This window comes from Sapajus apella, unplaced genomic scaffold (genome assembly GCF_009761245.1).
Source record: "Sapajus apella isolate SASKATOON/1434 unplaced genomic scaffold, GSC_monkey_1.0 scaffold136, whole genome shotgun sequence".
In the NCBI taxonomy this organism is placed as follows: domain Eukaryota; kingdom Metazoa; phylum Chordata; class Mammalia; order Primates; family Cebidae; genus Sapajus; species Sapajus apella.
Window position 1 is genome coordinate 29932 of NW_022437076.1, and position 15389 is coordinate 45320.

At 45.9% G+C, this 15389-nt stretch overlaps 1 protein-coding gene across 1 annotated transcript in view; it reads right to left on the reverse strand.

Moving 5' to 3' along the window:
- Nucleotides 1-15389, reverse strand: part of USP22 (ubiquitin specific peptidase 22) — a 41583-nt gene that overhangs the window by 20437 nt on the left and 5757 nt on the right. Inside the window, exons 4-5 of the mRNA XM_032263515.1 lie at nt 6119-6251; nt 827-940 (exon numbers count right to left, since the gene is read on the reverse strand). Of these exons, the coding sequence (XP_032119406.1) occupies nt 827-940; nt 6119-6251 (247 nt within the window). The remainder of the gene's footprint in view (nt 1-826; nt 941-6118; nt 6252-15389) is intronic.

Genomic DNA, 15389 nt, shown 5'->3' on the forward strand with positions numbered 1-15389 from the left:
CTGTCAGAAATGAAAACAAAAAAAAAAAAAAAAGAAAATAAAGTCAGGGAAGCCAAAAATAAATAAATAACAACGTGACTGCATGACGTCTGCGCCTCTCACTCGGTGCAGCCGATAACCAGAGTGCGTGGCACGGAAAGGTGACGGCAAGTGCGAAAGCCACACTGGTGCGAGAGCCACGAGGGCGGATCTGGGGGCAAGGATCTGACTGTGCGGGGCGGGGGGCTGGCAGGAGACTCTCCTCGCTTCCGTCTGCTGAGTTCACTCTGCTGACATGGATTTAATATCACCCAAACAGTCCACAGTTTTCAGAGAGATTCTACCACAACTCACTCAGAAAACAGTCTGCCCTCCTGGGAGGAAGCAGGTATATTTACACATAACATTACAAGAGATCACTTGCTAGAATCCAGTAGAGCTGGGGGCAAACCAGTCTGGGATTTCCAGATATGGAGTCACCTGTTCCTCAGAGGTGTGACCTCACCACACTGGTTCAGTCCCACATTTGCAGGTGCACCCCAGGAGAGCTTAAGTCCTGCTGGGGTTGTTCCCCTAACCCAGCCGCAGGCCCATGGGGGGCCTGCATGGTAACGCCTTGGAAGTGGTCCCAGGCACAGGGGGAGCTATGCATGCCTCAAAGCTAGCCCCTCCCCTGCAGCGCACAGCTTCAGTTGACTCCACTGCGGGCCTTAGGGGAAGGTGGGGGGGCCTCTTCCCACCAGCCGCCACCTTCCTACTAGGTACTTCTATTTCTCCTATGGGGTCTGCCCTTGGTGGACATGCGGGAATTGCAGCGTCAGGGAGGTAAACTGAGGCAGAACCACACCTTGCATTTTCCAAGCCTTCCGCTGCTCCTCCTTGGCGATTATTTCCATGTCTTTGTCATAGATGTAGTCCTGACACAGAAAGCAGTAGATGCCCCCATACATTAGATCAATGGCTGAAGAGAGAAAAGAGGGAGGAGAAACCGAGTTGAATTAAAAACAAGGAAATGCTGCAGGGTAGAGTTAAACACAGTGAGGTTCTGGAGACACTGACTGTTCACGGCACCTTCCTATGCCCAAACCGCAGTGCCCAGTCCAGCAGGGTTTCCTATCCTGAGCAGCTGAGGGGCGTGCTCTGTGCTTGGGAGCTCATGCCCAGGGCTGAGGTGTCTAAAAAACAGAGGCAAGCCATACATACTTTTCAAAGTAGCCAATACTCCAGGATCAGGACCTCTGCCACCTTCTCTGAATGTGTGGTATTTAAAACTGGTACATCTGCATTGGGTATTTTCACTCCTGGCCACCTGACACAGAGTGACTGTGCTTCCATCTAGGATTCCTGACACCATCACTATAAAGAACGCAGCAGCAACTTGCTATGGCTTTTGTGGTTGGCAGGATTCGCTACTCTTACCTTAAGGACAGGGGTAAAATAGTTTCTCATCGGATGACCTTGATTGACATCTTGACCTATAACTACCTGAAAATGGATCTCCCACAGTTTCTCAACTGCATCTTCTATAAAATGGGACTAATAGGCCGGGAGCTGTGGCTCATGCCTGTAATCCCAGCACTTTGGGAGGTCGAGGTGACCAGATCACTTGAGGCCAGGAGTTCAAGATCAGCCTGGCCAACATAATAAAACCCTGTCTCTACCAAAGGACAAAAAAGTAGCCAGCCATGGTGGCATACACCTGTAATCCCAGCTATTTGGGAGGCTGAGACAGGAGAATCGCTTAAACCTGGGAGGCAAAGGTTGCAGTGAGCCAAGACCACACCACTGCACTCCAGCCTGGGCAGTAAGAGAGAAACTCCTTCTCAAAAAAAAAAAAAAAAAAGTTAATTGGATCTTATGTGGCCGGAAGCAGTGGCTCACATCTGTACGCCCAGCACTTTGGGAGGCCGAGGTGGGCAGACTGCTTAAGGTCAGGAGTTCAAGACCAGCCTGGCCAATACAGTGAAACCCCATCTCTACTAAAAATACAAAAATTAGCTGGGCTGGTGACGCATGCCTGTAATCCCAGCTACTCCAGGATTACTGGCAGCATTTGGTACTCTTCAGCTCCACATTTGCAGGCGCACCCTGGGAGAGCTTAAGTACTGCTGGGGTTGTTCCCCTCACCTAGCCGCAGAAGCCTGAAGCAGGAGACTCACTTGAACCCGTAAGGAGGAGGTTGCAGTAAGCCACTGCACTCCAGCCTGGGTGATGGAGTGAAATTCGCCATGCCCAGACACGTACTTTCTTAAGTACAAATATATTTCCAATGTCCTATAGCCCTTTCCACCACACTGAATCCCAGCCCAGGTGTAATAGCAGCATACATTGGTCTGAGAATCAGAGCAGAAACAATTCTTCATTTATCCTATTCAAAGCAAGTATCTACACTACGGAGCTACTGTAGAAATTTATCACACCCACCCGGTCCTGATCAGCGTCGTCTCCCTTTACTTCCTCCATGTCAGAAGTCATCACTCTGCCAATCCCTCGCCATGGATGAGGAAGCCTGGTCACCCGGGGCCAATCAGGGCCCTGTGTGCCCTCAGCTCTCCTTCCAGAAAGGCCAGGGAACTCATTGTTACAACTTGAGGCCCTACTTTCAAGCAGCCTTTTCACAACCAGTTGCTCTTAGTTGCAAATGAGATACGTCCCCTGGCAATGACTGACTTACTCATTTTCATCTCTATTACTTAAAGCTTTCTTTAACATCACCTACCACCATGTCACCTAGAAATTAAAGAAACGTTTCCTTTACAATAACTGTAGCTGTGGCAAAACAGTATGGTATTGAGGTGACGGCTTCCAGGTGTCCACAGGGAAACACTGTGATCATAAACACATCATATTATAAGGTAAGAGGTATGTTTTGCTTTAAATCATCTCCCTTCTTTTTTATTTTCTTTCTTTGAGACAGGGGTTTGCTCTATCACCCAGGTGGGAGTGCAGTGGCTTGACGACAGCTCACCACAGCCTTGACCTCCTAGGCTCAAGGAATCTTGCCACCTTAGCCTCCTGAGTGAGTGGCTGGGACCACGGACACACACGACCATGCCCTGCTAATTTTTAAATTTTTTTGTAGAGACAGGATTTCACCATGTTGCCCAGACTGGTCTTGAACTCCTGAGCTCAGGTAATCTGCCTGCCTCAGCCTCCCAAAGTGCTGGGATTACAGGTGCAAGCCACACCGCTCCACCGTCCTATCACTTCTTTAAAAAAAAAAATGGCCGGGCGCCGTGGCTCAAGCCTGTAATCCCAGCACTTTGGGAGGCAGAGGCGGGTGGATCATGAGGTCAAGAGATCGAGACCATCCTGGTCAACATGGTGAAACCCCGTCTCTACTAAAAATACAAAAAATTAGCTGGGCATGGTGGTGCGTGCCTGTAATCCCAGCTACTCAGGAGGCTGAGGCAGGAGAATCACTTGAACCCGGGAGGTGGAGGCTGCAATGACCTGAGATTGTGCCACCGCACTTCAGCCCGAGAAAGAGAGACTCCATCTCAAAAATAAAAATAAAAATAAATTTACTAGGAAAAAAATCAGACACACCGTGGCCAGGCATGGTGGCTCACGCCTATAATCCCAGCCCTTTGGAAGGCCACATCCAGAGGATCGCTTGAGCCCAGGAGTTCAAGACTAGCCTAGGCAACATATTGAGACCCTGCCTCTACAAAAAATTTTTAAACACAGAAAGTTATTCGGTTTTTGTTGTTTTTTTTTAATTTAAGCTTCTTTAATGTTGATGAAAGGTATTTGTAGTTCATATAAACCATACTTATGTGAAGAATAGCAGATGCTTCATATAATCACTTTGATATACATATCTTATGGCTTATGAGAAAAGAGAAAAAATAATACATCATTTTTGCTGCATTGTATTGGGTTTTTTTAAGGGACTGTTTTTTAGGTCTTGTCAGCAACATCAAACAAAAGGTACTGAGTACTCCACAGGGTACAGAATGCTGCCAAGCACCTTAGAAAAATTACATGACATGGAGAAAATGCGCTTCTTGCTCCTTGAAGAGCTTACAGTCTAGGGATTTGACAACTCACAGTCTTAAGAACTGAGTGAACAAGGTAAGGCAAATTCTTCATCCCCTAGAGCTATTGTGGACTGAATCATTTTAGGATTCAGTTCAAGACAAGCCTAGGCAACGTATTGAGACCCTGCCTCTACAAATTTTTTTTTTTTTTTTTTTGAGACGGAGTTTCGCTCTTGTTACCCAGGCTGGTGCAATGGCGCGATCTCGGCTCACCGCAACCTCCGCCTCCTGGGTTCAGGCAATTCTCCTGCCTCAGCCTCCTGAGTAGCTGGGATTACAGGCACGCGCCACCATGCTCAGCTAATTTTCTGTAGTTTTAGTACAGACGGGGTTTCACCATGTTGACCAGGATGGTCTTGATCTCTTGACCTCGTGATCCACCCGCCTCGGCCTCCCAAAGTGCTAGGATTACAGGCGTGAGCCACCGCGCCCGGCCCAAAAAATTTTTAAACACAGGAAGTTATTCGGCCTCCCAAAGTGCTGGGATTCCAGCTGTGGTGGTGTGTGCCTGTGGCAGGCACCAATGAGAGGCTGAGGCAGGAGGATCTCCTGAGTTCAGGAGGTCAAGGCCACAGGGAGCCATGACTGCACCACTGTACTCCAGCCTGGACTCCAGACAAAGCAAGACCCTGTCTCCAAAAAAAATATATATATATAAATATATATATCTATATAATATTTTTATCAAAAACACTTTCTGTGTCAGCCTCAGTTAAAGCTGTGGGTCTTATCCTTTACTACGAGCACTCCTTGTAGAGAGCTTTAAGGGACACGGGTGACTGCAGTAACTTGATGGACTCACATTGTTTCCAATAGGTCTTTTTAGGCTAATGTTTTTAAGAGAGCATCAGATTACAGAACTTCAAGGGGGAAAGGCCTAAAAATATTTTTACCTGGAATCACTAGGCTCACATGAATTATTCCCTAAAACAGGTCTCTGGCATGGACTCCTTGAAAATGCTATTCTGAAGGATAATCTGTCAACCTCATAAGCATTCCAAGGAAAACACTACTGTGTAGAAGAAATATTTAATGCACACAGAAAACAAAGCCAAGGCCAGGTGCAGTGGCTCATACCTGCAATCCCTGCACTTTGGGAGGCCGAGGCAGGAAGATCACCTGAGGTCAGGAGTTTGGAGACCAACCTTGCCAACACAGTGAAACCCCGTCTCTACTAAAAATATAAAAATTAGCCAGGCATGGTAGCAGGCACCTGTAATCCCAGTTACGAGGCTGAGGCAGGAGAATTGCTTGAACCCAGGAGGGTGAGATTGCAGTGAGCCAAGATCACGCCACTCCGCCCTGGGTGACAGAGTGAGACGCCATCTCAAAAAAAAAAAAAAAAAAAAAAAAGCCAAGAGTTTTATGTAACTTCTAGAATGTAGAATGAGTTTGATTTTGTAAGGCTATGAAAGGTAAATTTATCTTGAGGCCACACACAATGTTAAGGGAGCCTTTTCAGGAACTGTGTGACTTGAAACAATGAAACCCATGGCTGAGGCCATAAAATCACCTGCACACACCCAACCCCGTGCTGACCTGAGTAATCTCTTGTTGCCCAGTCTGGAGTCCAATGGCACAATCTCGGCTCACTGCAACCTCTGCCTCCTGGGTTCAAGCCATTCTCCTGCCTCAGTCTCCCAAGTAGCTGGGATTACAGGCACGTGGCACCACGCCCGGCTAATTTTTGTATTTTTTAGTAGAGACAGGGTTTCACCATGTTGGTCAGGCTGGTCTCGAACTGCATGGAGCTTTTTCTTTACAAATGTTTGCCTAAGATGATTCCTAACTATGTGCTTCAGGCAAAGATGAGGGTCTAATGTTTCGTTAGCAGGGATGGTGTAACTTTTCACAGGAAGTCAGCCAGACATAGACAGCAGGCCATTCATTCAGGACCAGCGATGCCAAGGCAAACTGGGGGCGCGATTCAGCTGACCTCGGCTTGTCCCTTTCACTTCCCGTAACAAGTGTCACCAGTGAGGGGCACACATTACTTGAGATAAATGACAAAGGAGACTTTTGGAAGAGTGGAACCGCAAATCAAAGAGTAGCGATTTGGGGGCCACAACTATCCCCATCCCAGAAGCTCGCCTCACCCAGGTTGTGCCGCTTCGACTTCGCGTGCTCGTGAATATGCTTCTTTGTGAAGCAGCCGAAGAAGACGCAGTAGAGGCAGGAATGCAGCCTGTTGAGGTGGACGCCACAGACGTGGCAGATGCAGGACTTGGCCTGAAATTCAGAGAAGCGAAGATGTGGGCGGTGACAGGACAGGGGTGCTCGGAGGAAACAGTCAAGCAAAGGATCCCCCCGGAACAGCTACTGGAGGAAGGACCGCGGCGAGCTCCACTCTAGAGGATCAGTTTCATTCTTTCAATTCCCCCCAAACGGGACTTCATTCAGTTGAAAACTAGTTCCCCATAGGAACACTCAGCCCACAACCTCAACTGCCAAAACCCTGTAAGCTACGAGGATATTCCCCTTACGTCCTCCTCCTGATCCTGAAGAGCACCCCAAGCCCAGCTCCCGTCCCCACTGCAGGCCGGTAACTCATATCTAGTCACCCTTAACCTGACATCATTTCAGGTTTGCGAATCCAGGTTCCAAACCACAGCAAATTTAGAAGCAGTAAGAAAAAAGGAGGGAGACATGAATCAAAGCAATGTATGGGAGAAAGAAAAAGAAGCAGGGCATTACCAAAAAACAGACCCCAAAAACCTGAAATGTTAGATCACGGCAATGAGGCACACAGTGGTAAACAAGCCTTACACATCCAACCACCCAGGACGCCACTGACTCACACAACACTGACAGGACGTGTGAACAGGGACAGGTACCACTGGCAATACTGGCACAATTTGAGCACAGAAATGAATAATAGGAATAAATTATTTATACTGACTTTAAAAAGAATCCCTAAGTCCAGATTGATAAATATATACACCTACTATATACCCATCAGATTTTTTAAAAAAGAAATTAATACTATACAAATACACAGAAAGTCTTCTTCACAGGAGAACTCCTTCTAATAAATGCCGCAGAAAGACAAAAATACAAGATCTTAGGCCGGGCGCGGTGGCTTACGCCTGTAATCCCAGCACTTTGGGAGGCCGAGGCGGGTGGATCACGAGGTCAAGAGATCGAGACCATCCTGGTCAACACGGTGAAACCCTGTCTCTACTAAAAATACAAAAAATTAGCTGGGCATGGTGGCGTGTGCCTGTAATCCCAGCTACTCAGGAGGCTGAGGCAGGAGAATTGCCTGAACCCGGGAGGCGGAGGTTGCAGTGAGCCGAGATCGCGCCATTGCACTCCAGCCTGGGTAACAAGAGCGAAACTCCGTCTCAAAAAAAAAAAAAAAAAAAAAAAAACCAAAAAAAAAAAACAAACAAGATCTTCATTTTATACTTATCATAGTAATAACTGATTCAGGCAAGAATCATCAGTGGATGCTAGAACCACTGGGTAAAAAATACTGTGTCGGCCAGGCACGGTGGCTCACACCTGTAATTCCAACATTTTGGGAGGCCAAAGTGGGCGGATCACAAGATCAGGAGTTCAAGACCAGCCTGGCCAACATGGTGAAACCCCGTCTCTGCTAAAAATACAAAAAGTTAGCCGGGCATGGTGGCATGCACCTGTAATCTCAGATACTTGGGAGGCTGAGGCAGGAGAACCACTTGAACCCAGGAGGTGGAGGCTGCAGTAAGCTGAGATCGTGCCACTGCACTCCAGCCAGGATGACAGAGCAAGGCTCCATCTCAAAAAAAAAAAAAAAAAAAAATTTTTGTCATTCCCAACTGTCTAAACAAAAACGGCCCAGATATTCATCAACAGGTGAGTGGGTGAACAAACTGTGGCATATACACAGTGGAATGTTAATTACTCCACGCAGAAAGGAACAAAGTACACGCTACAATGCTGCCTAGCCTTAAAAACATCATGCTAAGTGATGGAAGCCAGAAGCAAAAGATCACGTATCCCGTGAGATCTCAGATGGGAAGGTGCCAGGGGCTGCGGGCAGGGAGAACAAGGAGATGAAAACGTTTTCAAATTTGATATAGGTACAGCAGTGACTGCACAGCAGTGTGAGCCACTAAGTGTTCCTGAAAGATTCCTCTAAAACGGTTAGTTGTATTATGTGAATTTCACCTCAATAAAAAAATACATTAAGTTACATATAGAATTGTCCCTCGGTATCTAGAAACTGATTCCAGGACCCTCTCAGGTACCAATCCATGGATGCTCAACTCCCCAATATAAAATATACTTGCAAATAACCTATGCACATCCTACCATAAACTTTCAATCATCTCTAGATTACTTATAATACCTAATACAAAGTAGGTGCTATGCAAACAGTGGTTACAGTGCATTGTTTCAGGAATAATGAGATGAGAAAAACTCTGTACATGTTCAGTAGTGATTCATCATCCCTTTTCTCCCCGCAAGTATCTTTAATTTGTGGTTGACTGAACCCACAGAGGCAGAACTCAGGCTGCTTGTATATGTACGTATGCACACACGCATGTGTACTTGTGTACTGAGGCACTGAATACCTACAGTTTCAGAGTATTACCCCAGAGACGACGTCAGTCAATTAAACAGGCAAAGATTACCTCTACAACAGAGAACTCTGGCCAACGCCACCCTAAGCAAACTCGCCCCCGCCGCAGAGGGGGCAGGTGCAGAGGATGGCGCGGCAGCACCTGCGGAATGCTCCGACCAACACGGTCCATCTGGAACCTACTCCTGAGGAGGCGGCGGCATGTCCAAACTGAAGGACATCTGCAAAATGACTGACCTGAGCTCTTCAAAAATATTCACATAATGAAAGAAAAACAGGCTAGGAATTTCTAGATGAACCAAATCTAAAGACACATGAAAACAAATGCAATCCATGATCCTGAATTGAATCCTGTATGCAAATATTTAAAAGCATAAAGGATATTACCAGGACAATTCAGGTACTTAAGTTTGGACAATATATGTTAGATAACACAACTTGAAAAATTAAGCTTTGACTGTGATGACTGTCCCAGGCGGTAAACTGTCATGATGCCCATGACCAACCCTCAGATGATTCAGAAAAAGGTACAGACATAAAACCAGCTAGCAAGAAGCTAAAATTAATGAATTCATATAAATGTATGATATTAATTTTGGCATTCTTGCTATTTGTTCTAGGTTTATTTTCAAAATAAACTGATAGGAGCCATTAAATTGAGCATACATACCCTGCAGCCCAACCATTCAACTCATAGGTTTACATACGAGACACAAACAAGGACTTTTGTAGCATTATTACTTGTAATACCTCAACACTGAAAATAAAAATGTTCATTACTAGTAAAAAAAATAAACTATAGTACAGTTAATTCAGTAGAGTACTACACAGCAACAGAAAGGAACCTATGATATACTTGGCAGCGTGGATGAATCTCAGAACTGAACCAAACTGAGCTAAACACAAGCCCTTGGTGTGCTACACACTCCTTTATACTCTCTCTACTACACAACCTAGGATGCTCCCCGCACAGGTTAACCGATCACCAGGGAAGACACATTTTACAGGCCTTATGGAGCCAACACAGCTAACATGATTCAAGCGGCCAACCAACAAGGCAACTGGTACTAAATACAGAAAACGGCTGTCCCTGACATACTGATAAGGCCTTTATCTTATGTCTTGTCTAGTCACGCACCACATAGCGATGTTTCAGTGAATGACAGGCTGCATATACAATGGCGGTCCCAGAAGACTACAATAGCGTATTTTTACTCTATCTTTTCTGTGTTTGGCTACAGACACACAAATGCTCACCGTTGTGTTTCAATTCCCAAGGTGTTCAGTACAGTACATGCTGTACAGGCCTGCAGCTGAGAAGCAACAGGCTCCATCACACAGCCTGGGTGTGCAGTAGGCTGTACCGTCTAGCTTTGTGCTACGTCACTCTATGATGTTCGCACAAGGATGAAATCGCCTAACAATGCACTTCTCAGAATGTATCCTGTCATTAAACAATGCCATGACTGTTATGCTATTTCTCCCCAACTTGCACTGTGCAATGGTGAGTCCATTAATACTGCATCAGATTGAAATTGAGTAGAGGCAGACACAGGAGGGAGGCAGCACAAGTCTTCCAGCGTCTGGAGGAGGCCAGGAAGAGCCTCTGGGGGGACTACCCGGCAAACACTTTATTTTGGACTTCCAGTCACAGAATTGGAGATGAAATTTCTGTTGCTCTAAGTCACTTCGTGTGTGGTAGTTTGTTACAGCAGCCCTGGGCACGCACATGGAACTCACATTCATTTTTATTCTAACTCCCTTCATGGCACTAAAGTAGAAAACACAGCCTGGCGTGGTGGCTCATGCCAAAAATCCAGCACCACTTTGGGAGGCCGAGGTGGGAGGACTGCTTATGGCCAGGAGTTCAAGACCAGCCTGGGCAAAATAACGAAACCTCATCTCTACAAAAAACGCAAAACTTAGCTGGGCACACTGAGGCACACCTGTAGCCCCAGGTACTTGGGATCATTTGAGCTGGGGAGGTCAAGGCTGCAGTGAGCCAAGATTACATCACTGCCCTCTAGCCTGAGCAACAGAACCAGACCTGTCTCCAAGAAAAGATTAAAAAAAAAAAAAAAAAAAACACTTGAAAATGCATTCCCCACGCACCCTTGTGGGTCAGGTTCCAAACATGTCTTGGGACACATTTGCAGACCATGGGGTTGGTGAGTAAGCCAAAGGGAGAGGCCCAGTGGGGGCACCCACATGCTGGTATGGACCCTGAAGGGGTGGCCTGTTTAAGCAGCCCAGCACACTAGTTCCTGGTGTAGTGGGCTGAAGAGGCAGGATTCCCCAAGCTGGTGCGTTTTCCTAGAAACTCAATCTAGAATCTACTACTCCCATAGCCCTTGCAATGACTTCTGAATTAAATCCCTTTCTCCTATAAATTAATTCAAGTAGATTCCATAGACTGCCAGTAAATCCTGAAACATAACCAGGATTTGTATGTGACAGGAATCAGGAGAGGGATCACTAATTTAAACAAATTGTTGTTGAGAGAAACATCCTGCCAAATCCATTAATTCAGTCCCAATATTAAGAATATTCCGCCGGGTGCGGTGGCTCACGCCTGTAATCCCAGCACTTTGGGGGGCTGAGGCGGGTGGATCACGAGGTCAAGAGATCGAGACCATCCTGGCAACATGGTGAAGCCCCGTCTCTACTAAAAAAAATACAAAAAATTAGCTGGGCATGGTGGCACGTGCCTGTAATCCCAGCTACTCAGGAGGCTGAGGCAGGAGAATTGCCTGAGCCCAGGAGGCGGAGGTTGCGGTGAGCCGAGATCGCGCCGTTGCACTCCAGCCTGGGTAACAAGAGTGAAACTCCGTCTCAAAAAAAAAAAAAAAAAAAAAAAAGAATATTCCTCTGAATATCCTATTCTCTTAACTCCTTACACTGCCTCCCACCCCAAGAAGGATCGGGAGGAGCAAGAGGGGCACAGCCCTTGTACTCATGGATGGCTCATCAGTACATTGAACTTTGAGTCCAGCTTTTAAAAAGTGTGCAAACATGACACAGCACCTTATGAGCTAGTGCACTTTTCACACATTACCCATGACTTCCTACTGGTCTAGAACCTGAGCATCTTAGGAAGGTAAGTTTAATTCCTGTGCATTCTCTTTAGTGACTTTTTCAGGGGTTCAAACACTGGCGTAAGCGAAGGGACAGGTGTTAAGTATTCTTCTTCTTTTTTTTTTGAGACAGGGTCTCGCTATGTCACCAGGCTGGAAGTTCAGTGGCACAATCTCAGCTCACTGCAACCTCTGTCTCCCAGAGGTTCAAGTGATTCTCCTGCTTCGGCCTCCGAGCAGCTGGGATGATAGGCGTGTACCACCATGTCCAGCTAATTTTTGTATTTTTAGTGGCGATGGGGTTTCACCATGTTGGCCAGGATGGTCTGGATCTCGATCTGATGATCCACCCACCTTGGCCACCCAAAGTGCAGGGATTACAGGTGTGAGCCACGGTGCCCAGCCTAAATATTCTCTCCTTTATATGAAAAAATATGGCACTAAAAAGCTAAAGACTTCACCAAAATTAGGTAATTTTCTCAAGGTAAGTTCCCCAACCTCAGACACATCAACACCCAGACTCAGGCCTCTCAATCTCAATCTAAAGGTACTAAAATCAATCTAAGGGTACAGCGACTCCAGACCTTTCAATCTATAGAAGGGGTAATTTCATTCATCAAGGGCAAGACCTCAGACTGACCTTGTTTCAAGGCCAGGACCCAGCAGTTACCGGTAGTGTCCTTGGGAAGGTCAGAGACTTACTTGCCAGGCCTACCCAAGTACCAAAATCAGAATGAAATTATGTATGAAATATAAAATATCACAGTAGTCCTTCCCTAACTACAGTTTCGCCTGTTGTGGTTTCAGTTACCCAAAGTGAACCTCATGGAAATGCCAGAAATATTTCATAAGCTTTAAACTGCCCGCCGTTCTGAGAAGCAGGATGAAACTGAGTGACATCCCGCTCTGTCCCGTGACCATCCCTTTGTCCAGCTTCTCCATGCCGTCTAGGCCACCTGCCCAATAGCCACTTGGCAGCCATCTTGCTGATCACATCAACTGTTGCAGCGGCTTGTGTTCAAGCCACTTTTATTTGGCTTAATATGGCCCCAAAGCTCAGAGTACTAATGCTGCAAAATTTGGATACGCCAAAGAAAAGCCACAAAGGGCTTCTTTTACGTGAAAAGCTGAAAATTCTTGACTTAATAAGAAAACAGTATCATACGCTGAGGTTGCTAAGATCTACAGTCAGAACAAATCTACCCATGAAATTATGAAGGAAAAAAAAAGTCTGAACATAGTATATATAGGGTTCAGTATTATCTGTGGTTTCAGGCACCTACTGGGGCTCTTGGAATATATCCCTCAAAGATGGGGGTAAACACTGTATTATCATAAATGGAAAATGAGGAAGCCCAAGAGATGCTGGGAGCTGCCGAGGGACACACTTGGGCCGAGGGACACACACTTGGGCAGAGGCAGGCTGGGGCAAAAATACTCCTGGTACCAACTGTCTTAGACTAGCCTTTCTTTTTAAATCGAGCTCACCACGCCGACTGTCAATTACACATGAATGGGGAGCAATCACATTATCCTAAAGCCTCATTTTAATCTGTCATGCCCACTTAATTCCAGAGCTGCTAACATGTAATAATAAAACTCACACTCAATTCTCTCTCAATTTCTACTCTTCAGCACCCTCTGCTACAGGTATTGGCCAACATAAAACAGGCAAGAAAAAGACTCATATATCCACAAGGCCGGTCATTTTAATCCCTGAAAACTGAGTTTACTTCCTATCTAAGCTTGCAACCACTTGATACCGATGTGATCAAGTCTATGTGCTAAATACAGGAAAAGCCTTGTTAGAAGACCCTGCTACCAATCTGTAGGAAGTAAAACCAAAAAAACCCACTTTGAACTTGCATCGTGGAGTGTGCAATCAGCAAATCCGGACTACAGGAAAGTCAGTAAGTCAAAAGGCCCAAGTTCTTCAACAGATAAAGTAGAAGCCAAAAAAAAAAAAAACAAAACGGTGAGAAGGAAGGAATGAAAAGAGAAGCTACAAATTAAGAGACTTGTTAAACCACTTATCAGTATAGCCACATGGTAAATAGCATCAAAAGATACAAAGAAATGAACTCTCAATCCACTCAACAAATATTGCTAGACAAAAGAAGCCAGTCTGAAAAGGCTGCAGACTGCATGAACCCAATAATACGACATTCTGGAAAGGGAAAAACCTCAAGAGATGGAGAAGAGACCGGTGGTTGTGGAGAGCTTAGGAGGTGAGGCACAGGGATTTGGGGGGCAGTGCGACTGTTCTGTACAGTACTGTAGTTGTGGATGCCTCTCTCAAATCCAGTGAACTTTACAGCACAAAGAGCAAACATTCGTCTATGCGATTTTAAAAACAATTAATGAGGCCCTATGGAATGCAGGCTGAGGCAGAAGAAACCGATTGGATTACACGTATAGGTCTCAACTATGCAGAGAGGGGTGGGGAGAGAAGTACCTAAGTAACGTGGAAACGGGGAGAGAAGTACCTAAGTAACGTGGAAACGAGGGGAGAATGTAGACTCAAAGTGAAAGGAACTGTACCTGAGCGCTGTACTCTAAGGGATCAAGTCATTTCCCAAGGAGTACAGGACAACAATTTTGAAACCTCCATGTATACCAAAGTGGAGCAGATAAGTAAATGGACTGTGGACAGCAGGAGCCACAGTGGGATTTTCTCTGCTGGACAGAGAAGTTACAGGCTAGAATAATCTCTGTAGAGTTGGAGACATCAACATGAACGCATGTAGAGCTTAATATGGATGCAGATGGATATATATCAAAATAATCACAGACGTCTATATACACGCATTTGTATATACACACCTGTTTTCCCAACTCTGTCCCCTGAGGGGGCCAAGATGCCATGATATCCCAGTAATAATGAGCACATCAGTGCCCAGATCTTGGTTTCTAATTCCATTCTCCCACAAAAGGAACTGGGGATCCTTGGAGAAATGCTGGAGTCTAAGGCTCGGGCAGAAAACACATAGATGATCTCAGAACATCATGTAGTTCCAGAAAGTAAGGAAGTGCTCAAAAACAGCAAACAAATAATAATGTGACTATGTGAAAGGGACACAGGAGCCAGCTGAAGGAGCTCCCAGTGGACACAGCCAGATGACGGGGGCAACAAAACAAACCACACGGCACTGGATGATAACCCAAAGCATACACACAATATCTGCAAGTCCATGTTGATATGAGTAACTGAATAAACACAAATGAGTAAGGATCAGCAAATCTTCCATACGGAAACATTTCAAATAATTTATGTAGCTACTCCGTCCTCCAGGAGGAAGAACAGAACTCCCCGTCCCAGTAAAGTACCCGTCCAGAGTGACTCCCTTCCAAAACGAACAGTACATAAAGGAGGGAGTCACTCCACAGTGGAGAAACCTGGAAAACATGACCTCAGCCATGCAGTCTTGACAGCATCACCCTTAATATAAGGGGATGAGAAGAGCACTTACCCTCCGTGGTCTTCCTTCCCAAAACCCATAACCACAGCTGAATCATGAGAAAAACACCAGAAAACCGAAACAAGGACATTCCACAAATCACATGACCAGTATTCCTCAAAACTCTGGGCGCGGTGGCTCACGCCTGTAATCCCAGCACTTTGGGAGGCCGAGGCGGGTGGATCACAAGGTCAAGAGATCAAGACCACCCTGGTCAACATGGTGAAACCCCGTCTCTACTAAAAATACAAAAAATTAGCTGGGCATG